The sequence below is a fragment of the Chiloscyllium plagiosum genome, unplaced genomic scaffold (assembly GCF_037043375.1).
Source record: "Chiloscyllium plagiosum isolate Xiang-an unplaced genomic scaffold, Cpla_swu_hap1 HiC_scaffold_9, whole genome shotgun sequence".
Taxonomy (NCBI): Eukaryota; Metazoa; Chordata; class Chondrichthyes; order Orectolobiformes; family Hemiscylliidae; genus Chiloscyllium; species Chiloscyllium plagiosum.
The window spans coordinates 73538415-73555877 of record NW_028270147.1 but is presented as its reverse complement, the minus strand read 5'-3'; the positions used below and the strand labels follow the sequence as shown (position 1 = coordinate 73555877).

The 17463-nt window shown below is 39.4% G+C and overlaps 1 protein-coding gene across 11 annotated transcripts in view; it reads left to right on the top strand.

Annotated features, from left to right (window-relative positions):
• aknad1 (AKNA domain containing 1) overlaps nucleotides 1–14054 on the top strand; it is an 87612-nt gene extending 73558 nt beyond the window's left edge. For 7 of the 11 annotated variants that reach the window (XM_087990798.1, XM_087990797.1, XM_043699716.2 and 4 more), the window contains 4 exons: nucleotides 3298–3381; nucleotides 8837–8954; nucleotides 9174–9336; nucleotides 13844–14054. In XM_087990798.1, coding sequence (XP_087846924.1) covers nucleotides 3298–3381; nucleotides 8837–8954; nucleotides 9174–9336; nucleotides 13844–13984 — 506 coding nt within the window. In that variant the 3' untranslated portion in view covers nucleotides 13985–14054. The remainder of the gene's footprint in view (nucleotides 1–3297; nucleotides 3382–8836; nucleotides 8955–9173; nucleotides 9337–13843) is intronic. The other 4 variants (XM_087990802.1, XM_087990800.1, XM_087990801.1 and 1 more) reach the window with 3 other exon arrangements.
• Nucleotides 14055–17463: the final 3409 nt, after the last annotated feature.

The window sequence follows — 17463 nt, the reverse complement described above, 5'->3', positions numbered from 1 at the left end:
TCGAGGTTCCTCTGTATTCCACTAGCGTGTCTTACCGCCTGCATGTGGGTTGTTGCTGGTATAGAATTATTGTTGCATTTGCCTAGATAGCAATATCTGCATCCCTGTAATCTGCTTCAACCTTACCACCCACAGAGATATCTATGCAACAGTTCTGACCTGTTGAGTTCCACCACTGGCAGTCATGCTTTCAGCTGCCAAGCATTAAACTTAACAATTTCCTCCCTAGTTCTACACAACTTCCTACCTCAATTTCCTCATTTTGATGGTTCTGAAAACCTACTTCTTTGACCATGTTTTTGGTGAACTATTCTAAAATCTTTTTAAATATGACAATATCAAATTTTGTCTGATGATGTTCCTGCGAAGCATTTTAACAAAATAAAATACTCCAAAGGCACTATATAAGTAAAAGTTATTGTTGCTGAGTTGGGGAGGGAATTCCAGAGTTTTAGACTGGAGAGATGAAGGTGTGTCTGGGCAATGATGGAGCAATTAAAATTTGGAATGTGCAAGTTATCAGATTGCAGCAAGGAATCATAAGGGATGTAGGGTTAGCAGAGATAGAACAGGGTGAGGGCTTGTTGGAATGAAAGAGTGAGAACTTCAAACTTGGGTCATTACTTGACAGGGAGTCACTATTCATCAGTGAGCAATAGACAATAGACAATAGGTGCAGGAGTAGGTCATTCTGCCCTTCGAGCCAGCACCACCATTCATTATGATCATGACTGATCATCCTCAATCAGTATCCTGTTCCTACCTTATCCCCATAACCTTTGATTCCACTATCCTTAAGAGCTCTATCCAATTCTTTCTTGAAAGTATCCAGAGACTTGGCCTCCACAGCCTTCTGGGGCAGAGCATTCCAGACACCCATCACTCTCTGGGTGAAGAAGTTTCTCCTCAACTCTGTTCTAAGTGGCCTACCCCTTATTTTTAATGTGTTCTCTGGTTCAGGACTCACCCATCAGCGGAAACATGCTTCCTGCCTCCAGAGTGTCCAATCCTTTAATAATCTTATACGTCTCAATCAGATCCCCTCTCCGCCTTCTAAACTCAAGCATATACAAGCCCAGTCGCTCCAATCTTTCAGCGTAAGGTAGTCCCGCCATTCCGGGAATTGACCTCGTGAACTTGATTCCATTTAGGTAGTAATCTGCCTTCCTGTTCTTGCCACCAAAGTGGATAACCACACATTTATCCACATTAAACTGCATCTGCCATGCATCCGTCCACTCACCTAGCCTGTCCAGGTCACCCTGTATTCTCCTAACATCCTCCTCACATTTCACTCTGCCACCTAGCTTTGTGTTAAGAGCAAATTTGCTAATATTACTTTTAATACGTTCATCTATATCATTAATGTACATTGTAAAAAGCTGTAGTCCCAGCACTGATCCCTGCGGCACACCACTGGTCACTGCCTGCCATTCCGAAAGGGAGCTGTTTATCACTACTCTTTGTTTCCTGTCAGCCAATCAATTTGCAATACATGTCAGTATTTTGCCCCTAATACCATGTGCCCTAATTTTGCTCACTAACCTCCTATGTGGGACTTTATCAAAGGCTTTCTGAAAGTCCAAGTATACTACATCCACTGGATCTTCCTTGTCCATCTTCAGAGTTACTTGCTCAAAAAATTCCAGAAGATTAGTCAAGCATGATTGCCCCTTCATAAATCCATGCTGACTCTGACCTATCCTGTTACTGCTATCCAGATGTGTCGTAATTTCATCCTTTATATTGACTCCAGCATTTTTCCCACCACAAAGTCAGACTAACTGGTCTATAATTCTCTGTTTTCTCTCTCCCTCCTTTCTTAAAACGTGGGACAACATTAGCCACCCTCCAATCCACAGGAACTGATCCTGAATTTATAGAACATTGGAAAATGATCACCAATGCATCCACGATTTCTAGAGCCACCTCCTTTAGTACCCTGGGATGCAGACCATCAGGTCCCGGGGACTTATCAGCCTTCAGACCTAACAGTCTCTCCAACACCATTTCCTGCCTAATATAAATTCCCTTCAGTTCAGGTCCTTCAGCCACTATTACATCTGGGAGATTGCTCGTGTCTTCCCCAGTGAAGATAGATCTAAAGTACCAATTCAACTCTTCTGCCATTTCTTTGTTCCCCGTAATAAATTCACCCGTTTCTGTCTTCAAGGCCCAATTTTAGTCTTAACCATTTTTTTTCTTTTCACATACCTAAAAAAGCCTTTACTATCCTCCTTTATATTTTTGGCCAGTTTACCTTCGTACCTTAATTTTTCTTTGCATATTTCCTTTTTAGTTATCCTCTGTTGTTCTTTAAAAGCTTCCCAATCCTCCGATTTCCCATTCATCTTTGCTATGTTATACTTTTTCCCTTTTGTCTTTATATGGTCCTTAACTTCCCTCGTCAGCCACGACCACTCCTGCCTCCCCTTAGGATCTTTCTTCCTTTTTGGAATGAACTGATCCTGCATTTTCTGCATTATACCCTGAAATACCTGCCAATGTTGTTCCACTGCCATCCCTGCTAGGGTATTGCACCATTGAACTTTGGCCAGCTCCTCCCTCATAGCTCCATAGTTCCCCTTATTCAACTGAAATATTGTCACTTCCGATTCTACCCTTTCCCTTTCAAACTGCAGATTAAAGCTTATTGTATTTTGGTCACTACCTCCTAATGGCTCCTTTATTTCGAGGTCCCTGATCAAATCCGCTTCGTTGCACAACACCAGATCCAGAACTGCTTTCTCCCTGGTAGGCTCCAGCACAAGTTGTTCTAAGAATCCATCTCGGAGGCACTCCACAAATTCCCTTTCTTGGGGTCCAGTACCATCCTGATTCTCCCAGTCTACCTGCATGTTGAAATCTCCTATAACAACTGTAGTAATATCTTTGCGAAAGGTCAATTTCAGCTCCTTATTCAACTTACACACTACATCCAGGCTACTGTTTGGGTGCCTGTAGATAACTCCCATTAGAGTCTTTCTACCCTTAGAATTTCTCAACTCTATCCATACTTACCCTACACCATAAACCATCCATCCAACGAGATGAGCTAACCTAATTGTAAACAGCTGAAAAATTGCTTAAAATTGCTTAAATTCAGTTCATTGGGAACACTTTTAGCTGGCAGACAAATGGATTTTCATCCTATCAGAACTAGATACAAACTCAGTTTTTGAAAGATGAAAAGAAAATGTTGCAATCTATTGAAACATTTTACAGCACATTCTCAGATGGTGTGATGATTAATATTTTGTTTAACAAGGCATATTATTCATTTTTTTATATCAACAGGCTTACACTCATCAACAAATGGACTGAATTTACATAGACCGAAAATGAATAGCTGTTTTTTGTGCAGTAAGAAAACACCTCATAGTGAGAACGAGGAAGAATAATCATTCTAATAAATGAGCGCTATAGATAAGTATAATGTGATGAGTTGCAACTCTGTGACTATTTAGTAGCAGAAGTGACTATTGCTTTTTAACAAATAATATGAATTTGAGGAGCAATCAGATCAGCTGATTCTTGAATCAAATCATCAAATTCTACTAATTCCTTAGATTTGTAAATCCCTTTCTTAAAATGTTTTACCACATTGTCCTTCCACTCTGAGCCTGCTTGAAATATGGAGATATCCCTCCACCAGGAACAGGAATATGAACAGACATGCATTGAATTTTGGGCTGCTGGCCTGCATATCAGTCCCCTCTCTCCATCCTGACCCCAAGCCATTTTTCTTGAAACAGACTGTTAATGGCATCTCAAGATCAATTGTTAGAGGCCACCTGGATTTTCCAATCACTTCCAAGTCCCCATAGTGGTATGAAAGAGTCAGTTTCCTGCAGGTCACCTCCTGATAACAGAATGGGCCAGCACCCCAAGCTGGCTTGTCATGTCTGCCTGTGTTCAGCTCCAGCTGCAAGCCACTCTATGGAGAGATACACCCCTGACAGTGGTAATTGGCTGCAAAGACCATCCTTATTTCAGATTCATAAAGGTTGATGAGAAAGGGTAGACCATTTTGAGATGTCCTCTCCTTCATCCACCTTTAAGGGTATCTTGCTGTTGCCATAAGCATTTTCTCTGAATTATGAAGCTGAGGGGGGAGTGGGGGAGCTCGGTAAAGCAGAATAAAGTAAAATTGTTTCAGTCTAGTCTACTGTATCAGCAGCTCATATTTGTAGTCACCTATACACTGGAGAGACCAAATGCAAACTGGATACTGCTTTGTGAAACACCTCCGCACTGTCCATAGGAATTACACAATCTTCCTGTTGTTTACCATTTCAATAAACCATCTTACTCCTGTGCAAATATTTCTGTTCTGGGCCTTCTACAGTGTTCTAATGAAGATCAATGCAGGCTAGAGAAACCTCAGTTTCTGCTTGGCACTTTATAGACTCTGGGACTCAATATTGAATTCCACAACTTCAGAGCATGAAGAATAATATTCCAATGAAATTTGGTATCTTACATTTACTCAAGACAATGATCAGATCATGGGTGAAACTGGTCTTCAGTGAGAGTGTGAAGTAAGCTAATAAAAATAAAACAGTTCCTTTTACAATTCCCCATTGAAATCAATAGGGATTAGGCAATCAAGCTGCAAATTTATTATCACCTGTTTTCTATCACCACCCAAGATCAATTTCATCCCACCAGTCATACATCAACATCTATATGGTTAGTGTTGAGGAAAAGGAAAGAGAACTATGCATTTTTCCAGTGTGCGGTATGTGTCACTAAAAAAGAATAAATTAATGAAGTGTTTTTGTAGACAGTTTAAAGAGATGTGGAGGTATAATAAAACAATAACGAATTTAGATGGTTTAACTATTTGAAGATAAACTGCGGTAAAAGTAATATATGTGACCAACATTGGGAATTATGTTTAGAGAACATTCAGGAGAAAGTGAGGATTGCAGTTGCTCGAGATCAGAGTCATGAGTGTGGCACTGGAAAAGCACAGCAGGCCAGGCAGCATCTGAGAAGCAGGAAAATCAATGTTTCAGGTATGAGCCCTTCCTGATGAAGGGCTTATGCCCGAAATGTTGATTCTCCGGCTGCTCTGATGCTGCTTAGCCTGCTGTGCTTTTCCAGCATTACACTCTTGACTTAGAAAACATTCAGTCATCTCCCCAGATCAGAAATTTTCCAATCTTCAGGAAAAGAAGCCTGACTTGGTATATTCCTGGGAAAAGGAAGGGGATTTATGCCCCCAAGAGGCCAAGTGGAGCCTCAATTGAATCTCATCTCGAAGATAGTACCTCCAATAGAATTTCTATATTATTGCATTGAAGTATCAGCTTAGATTTTCTGGAGTGGAATCATGACTGGATCATCAATTTAAAAATTTCATTGTGAGAATAAGAAGAGTAGTTGGATGGCATTTTTTTATTATTACAGTATGGATGCTTTACCACAGAATGTAGTTGAAGCAGAGATTATTGCATCTTTAAAGATGAGAGAAGAAAGATATAGCAGTCTGGAAGGAACTAAAATCATAGGATTAGTCTTGAATCAATCTATTAAACAGATGGTATGGACACAATGGGCCAAGCAGCATTTTTTCCTTGATTATAAATGTTTATGGTTCTTTCACTGATTACGTTGACTTCATTTGTGTTTCTTAAGTAGCATGTAGATTCAAAATAATTGGCTGTCATGTGTAACTGAATGATTACAGTTAGTATTTAGCCAAACTTAGCTTTAATCCACCCTTAAGTTTGAAGTTGTCTTTGAAACATTTGAAATTAATTCAGTTAAGTCTGTAATTTTTTTTAAGCTGTTGTTGGTTTAAATCCCCAGGTCCTGTGATTAGATTTAAAAGGACATTGTTTTTAATCATTCATAGGATGTGGGCATCACTGGCAAGGATTTTTTGCCCATCACTAGTTGCCCTTGAGAAAGGGATGTTGAGCTGCTTTCTTGCTGCAGTCCACTTGGTATAGGCACTCCCACAATGCTGTTAGAATGGGAGTTCCAGGATTTTGACTCAGTGATGCTGAAGGAATGGTGATGCATTTCTAAGTCAGGATGGTGAATCTCTTGGAGGGGAAGTTGTAGTTGGTAATATTGCCAAGAATCTGCTGCCCTTGTCCTTCTAGATGGTAATAGTCATGAGGTTGGAAGGTATTGTCTCAGGACTCATTGTGAATTTCTGTAGTGCATCTTGTGGCGGGCCCACATTACTGCTACAGAATGTCTGTGGTGGAAAAAGTTGGTGTTTGTGGAAGTGGTTGAAAAATGTGGTGCTAGAAAAATACAGCAGGCCAGGCAGCATCCGAGGAGCAGGAGAATCAACGTTTTGGGCACAAACCCTTCTTCAGGAATGAGGCTGGTATGCCAAGCGGGCTGAGATAAAGGGTAGGGGGGAGGGGCGCTGTGAATACGATAGGTGGAAGGAGGTGAGGGTGAGGGTGATAGGCCGGAGAGGGGGTGGGGGCGGAGAGGTCAGGAAGAAGATTGCAGGTCCAGAGGGCGGTGCTGAATCTGGGGATTGGGACTGAGATAAGGTGGGGGGAGGGGAAATGAGGAAGCTGGAGAAATCTACAATGATCTCAGCCCGCTTGGCACACCAGCCTCATTCCTGAAGAAGGGCTTATGCCCGAAACGTCGATTCTCCTGCTCCTCGGATGCTGCCTGGCCAGCTGTGTTTTTCCAGCACCACATTTTTCAACTCTGGTCTCCAGCATCTGCAGTCCTCACTTTCTCCTTTATGGAAGTGGTACCAATTAAGCAACTGCTTTCTCCTAAATGGTATCAAGCTTCCTAAGTGTTACAAGAGCTGCACTTACTCAAATAAAAGGAAGCATTCCATCATACTCCTGACTTGTGCCTTGTAGATGGTGGAAAAGGTTGTTGAGTTCAGGAAGTCAGTTAGACACTTCTGAATTCCTAGCTTCTGACCTACTCTTGTAGCCATATTATTTATATGACTAGTCCAAGTCAGTTTTTGGACAATGGAAATCTGCAGGATGTTGATAGTAAGGGATTCAGCAATAGTAATGTAATTGAATAAATGTGGAGGGCAATGGTTAACTTCTTTTTTGTTGGAGTTGGTCATTGCCTGACACTTTTGTGGTGTGAATATTACTCCCCTCTTATCAGTCCAAGCTGAGATATGGTCTAGGTGTTGCTGCATTTGGACAAATAAAAAAAAGCTTCATTATCTGAAGAATCACAGATGGTGCTGAACTTTGTGCAATCATTGGTGAACATCCCTACACCTCACCTTATGATGGAGGGAAGGTAATTGATGAAGCAGCTGAAAATGCCGGGGTATAGGACACTACTCTGAGAATCTCCTCCAGAAATGTTCTGGAGCTCAGATGAATGACCTCCAACGACTACAACTCTCTTCCTTCGTGCTAGATATGACTCCAAATCACCGAGTCAAACATAAAATATTATGACTTTAATATATTGACATTCACAGAATGTTCTAGTTAAAACATAGAATCCAGGTTCAAAGATGTTTTTTCTGTATGAAGATGCATTTCCCCAAACTCGATTAAATCAATTGTGTAAGAACAAGAATAATTCACAGCTGCTGGAAATCAAAGTAAAAGAGCTAATTTTAAAAAAAACTAGCCACAGAAATTCTCTCTATAGTAACCTGCAGGCATTTTCCATTTTTTTAGCAGCTTAAAATTTCTTTTTAATTCTATTTACAGATGCAATGTATGTTCAGCATTTAAAAATTCCATATTTGATAGTGTAGCTGCTGTTTATGAGGTTATTTGCTCAGTTTGAATTCACAAGGCTTTGTGTGTCAAAATAGCATCCAAATTTAAATTTACACACCAGTGATGTGACTGTCTGATGAGTTAGTAAGAAGTTTCTTCAGATAAATATAAAATGCAATATGTTCTTAAATACAACTGGTGGTATTAATGCCTCTTTACATAATAATGAATAAAAATCCACAAATGAGTCAAATTAAATCTTGAAAGCTGATTTATTTATACATCACCAATATGTCTCTGTTGTTGACCCATGAATAACATGTTATGCAATTTTGCCATTCAGATACAATAAGTATCAGGGACCAGATTTTCCTACCCCAATTAAGAAATGTTGATTTTCCTGAGGATGGTGGGGTAGGTGAGAGCAAGGTTGGTTAGCAAATTGAAGTCACCACTACCCACATGAATTGGATAGCTTGAAGTCATCAGGAGAGCTCATTAAGAATTCATCTCCTGACCTCCTAAGGTAATCATGGATGAAGTAGCTGTAAGGAGCTCTCAGAAGTTAACTAGGTGCAATCTGACAGCAACAGGGGTTGCTAGTCTGGAACAGTTTTAATTAAGGCAAAAATGTGAGCATTTAGACAAAACTTACCAAATGGCAACAGACTGTCTTATCCAACCTTTCCCTGTCCCACCCCAGGACTCTGTCCTGGTCAAGTTGGAAATGAGGATTCTGTCACATGCACAGATGACAACCACATCTGGGCCAGAATGTAGCCACCTCCCTGTTGTTCTGTAACCACTTTAATTACTACCCCACTTCACAATCCCTACCCAACACCAGCCATTAATTGGCAGCAGATCCATATCTGGTATTTTAAGGCCTTATACCTGTGAAAAGCATGTTTCATGCCATGTTGGAAACAGAGCTGTGTTCACAACCTGGAACTGAATCTGTAAACTAATTTCTTTCTCTGAGGAAAATCCACTTAATGAATTAATAGATATTTTGCAATCAAATTACATTTAGACATACTAAAATTAGAGCTAAAGCATATTATATATTAGGACTATTCAAAAAGACAACCATAGATGGCTTCTATTAATTCTGTTGTGTTTGTTTTTTTACTACACAGAAATCCTCTCTGAGGGATCATCAGGGCAAAGTAGGCATGGGCTCACTTCCAGCCTTGGAATTTCAGCTACTGCACCAAATAAATACTCTGAGATATTCGCCTCTATTTCACCATTAAGGTGGGTGTTATTGGATGGTTCACAAACGACTTAATTAATTTTATTTTCATAAATACATTTCAAATTGAAATGCATTCTTAAACTGAAGTAACAAAATGTTTTGAATTATTGTAGGTCTGTTGTATTCCTTTACCACATTTTAAAATTTATTTTCCTCCTTTAGCAAACTTTTCTCCCATACTTTAATAAGTCTTACAATTGGAATTTTATTTCTTGTAGGTATGATACCATTGAGTATCCACCAATATCAAATGGCTCCAGGATTTACTATTCACCTACATGTGAAATAGACAATGTAAGGTCACCAGTTTTACCCAATCAATTTTGTAGCACCAAGTCATTGTTGAGAGGTAACATTGAAAAAAGCAACATTAATGCACAGGTGAGCACTGCACTAACTAGAATGAAAGATGAGATACGGTAGTGCTTTGTAATTAATTACTTTCATCTACTAATTTTTCATTTTATTCATTTTTAAATTTTATTTATTTGAGAGATTTGGGTAGTGCAGGCTGGGCCAGCATTTATTGGAGTCTGTAGTTGCCCTTGAGAAGGTGGTGGCCAGCTGTCTCCTTGAACGTCTGCAGTTCACTTGTTGTAGGTTGACCCACAATGCCATTAGAGAGGGAATTCCAGCATTTTGGCCCAGGGACAGTGATGGAACACTGATATATTTCCAAGTCAGGATGGCGAGTGGCTTGGAGGGGAACTTGAAGTGGTGCTGTTCCCATATGTCTGCTGTCCTTGTCCATCTAGATGGAAGTGGCCATGGATTTGGAAGGTGCTGTCTGAAGATCTTTGGTGAATTTCTGCAGTTCATCTTGTAGATAGTACACACTGCTGCTACTGAGTGTCAGTGGTGGAGGGGAGTGGATGCTTATGGATGCAGTGTCAATCAAGCAGGCTGTTTTGTCCTGAATGGTATTAAGCATCTGGAGTGTTGTTGGAGCTGCACTCATCCAGGCAAGTGGGAGATATTCCATCACACTCCTGATTTGTGCCTTATAGGTGGTGGACATTATCTCAGATATAAAATTAACAATTGATCTAGCATCCACTGCCAAAGAGAACAGGAAGAGTGCAATAGTCAGCAGCATGTACTTAGAAAGAGTCTAAGACACTAGGAAGTTTAACTGCAGAATAAGATGTATTTGAAGGATTAATTCTGTGGCACTAACTGGAAGAATATCCTCAGTTGGAGAGAGGGTGAGTGCTGTAAGTTAACAAGATCAATAGGGTTTAAAATAATTTGGATTCTAATCTTTCATATTATTAATTTGTAATTAGAAATGAAATAGTGCCAATAAATAATATTCTACTTGCTTAACTTTACTTAAGAAGGGTCAGTGGTGTTGTAGTAGTCACTTAAGCAAATATTGTAGAGGTTAGTTTAATGCTCTCGACACATGGGTTCAAATTTCATCATGGTGAATGATGAAATTTAAATTCAATTAGTAAATCTGGAATGTAAAGCTAGACTCAATATTGGCAACCATGACAACAATTGTTTTAAAAATTCATCTTGTTAAGTAATTCCCTTTAAAAATGGAAATCTACCTGGTTTGGCCTACAGGTGACTCCAAGACCCACAGCAATGTGATTTACTCTTGGGCAATGTTTGTTGACACCAGTAACTGTGGGAAGCTACGGATGCATGGTTCCAAGCACCAATGTCATCATGTACATTTTATGTGACAAGGAGGGCCAAGACCCAGGACAGGATATTGCAAGGATTGCTCAGGAGCCAGGCAGTCCTCTCCCCAAATGTTTCCCTTCTGTGCTCCCCTTGGTTCTACCTCACCATCAAACTCCAAAAGCCCAACTCAGTTTTCTCCCCACACCCCTCTCTCTCTTCCTGGGTCTTCCTAGTCTCTCCCACAACCCCATCCTGATCTGTTGCCCCACCTCCCAATCTTCTTCCCCACCAACATCTACCCTCCCCTCCCCTACCCAATCCAGGCTGTGATTCCCTTTATTCTCCCCCCTCCCCTCCCTACTGCAACCCCCCCACGCTACCCCAGCCCATCTCACCACCACTATGAAATCTGGTGCAGATCTGGCCAATTTAAAGCCGCACATAGCAAACATACATCAGTGTCAGCGAATGCAGCCTTACTCTGAACTGCCCTATGAAATGGGCAATTAGAGACATGCAACAAATGCTGGCCTTGCCAGTGATGGCTATATCTCGTGAAAGAATGAAAAGGTATCAAAAACAAACTCAAAATAATGATTTGCCTACACCAAATCAGTTAGAATGGTCAAACATGGTCTTACACTAAATCAATCAGAAAGCTCTAGCATAAGACAAAACAAAAACCTATTGGAAATACAAACAAAAAGAGATATGCAGTTACCTAGTAGACAAACTTCTCCAAGTGTTTCATCGACTATGTTTTGGTGTCTACACTGAGGAATTTTACTCATAAACAATGTGTCCCTTGTTGCCTTTTCACCTCATTCAGACTTCTTTTGCCCAAGCAAGATTACCCTCTTCATAAATACATCACCACACTCTTACCTGTACAGAATTTCATTTTCCAATTATATATTTTGCAAACATATTAATTGCCCAAATGTTGCTGTAATAATAACAGCAAAACTATCATGGTTTACTGTTATTACAGTATAAATCTGGCAGTGGTAACATTTGCAACTAAATAAAGAAATCCAGAGGCAAGTGTTAGATCTCTTACTCTTCCACAAGGTGTGATGTTGCAGTCTTCACTCATAGACTTGGCATTGAAATCACTATAATGATATGAAGTCATGATGCTTACCCACTAATTCTGCACTAAAGACAGCTGGAACAAATGGGTGACTAAGTGATCATTGTTGATGAACAACTTCCCAAATAAAAAGTTTACAAATAGCAGGCTAGATGTTGTTGATTGCCAGCAAGTCCCATGGGGAGATCAAAAGTGGAAGATGACCCCTTTTAAGCAGTGAAATAATGCAGGTCACAGCCAATTAACAGACCTTCCCTGGAGCCACCATACCATTAAGAATGGCAGCCTGCCCTCAAGACCTGCTTGCTCAGTCATAAGGATTTGCAGCTCAGTAGCCTCAGCTGTGCGATTATGTGCAGTGCTCAATGCTGAGGCTTAAGTTCTAGGAGGAGGATACCACGATGGTCAGACACTCTTGATGTACACTAATGTTAATTAAGGAGAAGGGGTAAGACAAGGCTAGGCCATTGGTGTGGTAGAGTTATTGCAATTACTGATAATGCCATTGTTGCAAGGTAGTCATTGGCACTGAAAAAGGATATCAAGTGAGGAACTAACTACCTACATTCATTCTCTGAAATAGTGATCGCATACCAAATACAGAACAACCTCGATTATCCTAATGTCAATTAGCCGTATTTCAGATTATCCGAACAAAATCTTAAGGTCCCGTAAAAATATTATCCATTATCCAAACAATCAGTTATCTGAACAGTCAGTTATCTGAACAAGATACTCCCTGCCTGTCTCATTTGGATAATCGAGGTTGTTCCGTATACTGCTTCATTTTTGTCATATAACACATGAGATCCAGGGAGAACTTGCCAATTGGCTACAATATTGGCTTGATGGTAGGAGACAGAGGGTGGTGGTAGAGGGTTTAATTTCAGATTGGGGACCTGCAACCAGTGGTTTTCCCCAAGGATTGGTGTGGGGTCCACTTTTGTTTGTCATGCATATAAACAATATAGATGAGAGTACAGGAGACTTGGTTAGTACGTTTGCAGATGACATCAAAATTAGTGGTATAATAGACAGTGAAGAAGTTTATCTAAGAGTACAATTGAATCTTGATCAGCTGGATCAATGGCAGACAGAGTTAGAAAAAGGCGAGGTGTTGTATTTTGGTAAGACAAACTAGGGCAGGGTTTACACAGTTAATGGTGGGGCTCTGGGGGATGTTGTCAAACAGAAAGACCTAGGGGTTCAGGTACACAATTCCTTCAAAGTGGCATCACAAGTAGACAGGATGGTGAAGAAGGCATTTGGCATGCTTGCCTTGATTCATCAGAGCAATGAGTACCAGACTTGGGACGTTGTATTACAGCTGCACAAGACGTTGCTAAGGCCATATTTGGACTACCGATTAGAATTCTGGCCACCTTCCTTAAGGAAGTATATTATTAAACTGGAAAGGTGCAAGAAAGATTTACAAGAATGATGTAACTGAAACTGGAAGGTTTGAGTTATAAGGAGAGACGGGTGGTTGGGACTTCTTTCACTGGAACACAGGAGGTTGAGGGGTGGCCTTAAAGAGGTTTATAAAATCATGAGAGGCATAGATAAGGTGAATGGCTGAGGCTTTCTCCCTAGGGTAGAGGAGTCCAAAACTAGAAGGCATCGGTTTAAAGTGAGAGGGGAAAAGTTTAGAAGTGACTTGAGGAACAACGTTTTCTCATACTGAGTGGTGTATATATGGAATGAACTGCCAGAGGAAGTGGTAAAGGTGGGTACAAATACTACATTTCAATGATATTTGGCTACATGAATAGGAAAGGTTTAGAGGGACATGTGCCAAACAAAGGAAATGGGAATATTTCAGTTTAGGAAACCTGGTTGGTATGACTGTATGGCTGTAGTGCTGCTCTTGCAAAGGGAGAGATCTTAAAAAAGACATGGATTCAAAGCAATCCTAAAAGGGATTATATTTTTATCAATTCATTTTGTTCATTTGAAAAATGAGAGACTCCAGCTAGAGAAATTCTAACTTGTCCTGCACATTAAGAAATTTGTTAAAGTATTTTTAAATATATTAATTTTCAAAAGTAGAAATTACATATTGAGCATTGATTTGTAAAGTGTACCTAAATTTAGAAATATGATTGTTTCAAACAATTCATTTATACATTCTGTTTCTAAACTGGGAATGTTTTCTAAAAGGAAATTTTACATTTAAACACCACGTTGGACAGAGCAATTGAGACTGCAAACAACATGAAGAAAACCACCAGGAGGATGATTAAGATTTTGTCTGCTGACTTGGCCAAAGCTGAGTACTATAAATATTTGTATGATTTCTAATTTTCTGATACTGTAAATGAACCCAGTGTGATGGGTGGTGTAATATTAAATATAATAGTGCAAAATGGAATATGAATTTGGTACTTTTTTCTCAAACAGTACATTGATTTGAAATATTAAGGGCTACAGTTAGATAATTATTGCAGATTTTGGGTCCTAGCTCTAAACCTCTTATATCTAGGATAGTTTCAATGTATAATTTCAGTTACATCACACTGCAAATTTTTGCTATAAATTCTGTGTTACGATCGAGCCCTCCACTATCACCTGATGAAGGAGCGTCGCACTGAAAGCTAGTGTGCTTCCAATTAAACCTGTTGGACTATAACCTGGTGTTGTGTGATTTTTAACTATATCTAGGATGTCATTGATCACTAGTAATCAGAAGTGACTCATTTTTGCGCAGATGTACAAATAATTTGCTGGTGCTCAGGTTTCTATCTATTCCATAGTTCAAAAGAGCTGTCTTGATTAATGACCCTGAGTAACTGTAATTGGACAGAATGTTCCTTCTTGTCCTCCTCAACCTCTTTGCTTTAGTTAATCGACATGTAAGTTTCTCTATCCTTGCTTTTCAGTGTATTACTGTTGTAGCCACTCACTTGATTCTAGTCCTTGCATCTCCTTCAATGGCTTTTCACGTAGACACTTTGAAAGGGTCTAACCAAAGTAATAAGTAATTCAAAACTGTACAAAATCATGTAACCATGTGATTATGTTGTACTCCATGTGACCCCACCACATTTCTGTATCTGTAAAATCTTACTTAATGACCTGTTTTGACATAATCTCTCTACCTTAATTAGTTTGTACAGTTTTAAATTACTTATTATTTTGGTTAGACCCTTGGCATGTAACTCTTATACCTATCATGTTATTGCAGACATTTAGTCTATCTCCAGCACCATCTTATTTTTAATTTTTTAAATTATCTCTCTGCCTCACTTAATCGGATTATAGGTCATCCCTGTCACTGGTTATTAAGCTGTTGACACTTTACTCACTATCTAACACTCTTGGTCACCTGCAGAGACTAATTATCTGACACTCCACTCACATCAGCTGTATGATTCTTTGATCTCTCTGCCCTTGATCCCTCTGCCTATAAACTCTGTGCTGTGTGCTCTTCTCTCTCACTACACCTGACAAAGGGCTGTGCTCCAAAGCTTGTGATTTCAAATAAACCTGTTGGACTATAACCTAGTGTCATGTGACTTCTGACTTTGTCCACCCCAGGTCAACACCAGCACTTCCATATCACGACTCTTTAAAAAAAGGTTCAGAGATTCCCAACAGCTAAAGCATTGATAACTAGAATGCAAACATTTAATGTGATTGTCGAAGAATCACAGTCAACAAGTGGTTAGGATTTGGAAGGTACATTTTAATTGGGTAGCAAACAAAGATTCAACAGTAGCCTTTAAATTTTGGATAAATGCTTGCAGGATTGCAGAGAGATTAGAATAAGCAGGGCAGTAAGTCTAACTGTATTGTTCTTCAAAATATGCCAAATATCTTTTGTGTTGAACATTTCAATGAAGCTATGAAGTCAGACATTGAAAAACATACTTGCTGGTGAAGATTGAAAAACATGAGTAGACGTTAAAAGCACAAAGTATGGATTGCCCACTCGCATTTGAAAAAGTAGTGCTGCAGTTACAAATACGCAACAGTGGATGGTGCAACAATTCTTCTCAGCATCTCTCAAGCATCAGACATTTATTAAATCTTATTGAAATGATTTTTTCTCATTTTAATTTGCTATTTATGCAGGTAATAAACCCCAAATATAAGAGTGAGCTAATAGAAAAACCTAATCTCCAAATATGTGTGAGCCAGTAGATAAACACAGAGAAAAGTTTTATTACTTTTTATAAAGCTGCAGAAAGCACAAGAATCATTATCAAATATTTCAAAATATCCTAAATTAAAATAAACCTATTATTTAAACAAGAACAGTATCAAAATTCAGATTGATTAAATTACAGATCATCTTATCTCACCCAAAGAGCCTTGAGGAACCTTTGTAACTAAATCTTAACTTCCAACAATAGTTTGTAGTAGATGAATAATAGTACCTGTAATTACATTACATTTAAGTACTTCCTTCAGTTAAATCAACACAGTATTTTTGAGTTATTAAATCTGGCAATACTTATCAGATTACTGTTCATTTTAAGATGTCTATCATTAAAATAATACATTTATTCATGAGACTAATAGTTCTGTCGATAATGGTTTGTATACTGACCAAGCCAGTCCACTCAATGGATTTTGAAACAACTAGGTCAGCTGTAAAGTTCCCCTGTTATTGCTCCTGAAGTCTGATATTTCATCTCCCAGCCAACAGGACTCATTGAACATTTAATTATACACCATAAATATTCAAAAAGTGAACCATTTTCCAGTGTCATCATACACTGTGTATTACATACTGGATTACAAAAAGATAATAGAATGTAGCCAGGTCATGGTTTCACAAGAAATACAAGCATCTAGTTTTCTGAGAGATTCTGTTTCAAGCAAATGATTGAAGTTAATCTAAATATGTTATTACAACATTTCAGTGTATCATACATGGTTAATTTTACAGAATATTGAATGAGATCACTGAGGTAAATCAACATTCCTTGTCCTTCTTGACCAGCCTGCAGCCTTTGACATGGTTTAACTAAACCATCTTCCTCCACCATCTGCCATTGGAACCACTCTCATTCTTATTTTATCTAATTACAACCATATCATCACTTTATGAGTTATTTATTGTCACATATTTATGGGAGATACAGTGCCACAATCTGATGCCATTTTGAGTTACAAAAAGAATAAAAAGCAATTACATAAATAGAGTTCATCTTCTGTAAAAGGGGTCTTTAAATATAGTTCCTGGGCTTCTGCCAGGTCTCCACAAGGTGGCCTGGACCTCAAGGAGTTCCTGTGCTTCAGGCCTACTACAGCCAGGAGCTGACAATCTGCCAAGCACCAACGAGACGATGACCCATCGAGTTCACTTCTCAGGCCTACCGCAGCCAGGTGTCCTGACACCAGGCACTGCCACTGTTGCAGCCACAAACCCGAAGACTCCCTGAGTACACACTCACGGCCTATTATAGCTAGAAATCCTCACTCCAGGCACCACAGCCAACAACCCTCCGAGCACCGCTCCAGCTTCCCACTTGTAATGAGTTAACTCCATGTTCCACTACTATTACCTGTGGTGTCCCCTCCCATTTCTCAAAACTGCTGTATCTCTCTCTCACTGAGATCATGCTCATCCAGGTCTTTTTCAGCATAAATCTATGGATCAAAAGTAATCTTTTTTTTTGACAGCTTTCCACAAACTCTTTTCCTGGATGTATCAAGTATGACAGTGAATGTGACGAATGAATCCGGCGAGAGTCCAAAAATCAGAGTCATAGAATCCCAACAGTCAGATAGAGATTATTAGGTCCATTGAGTCTGTATAACTTTCTGAAGAG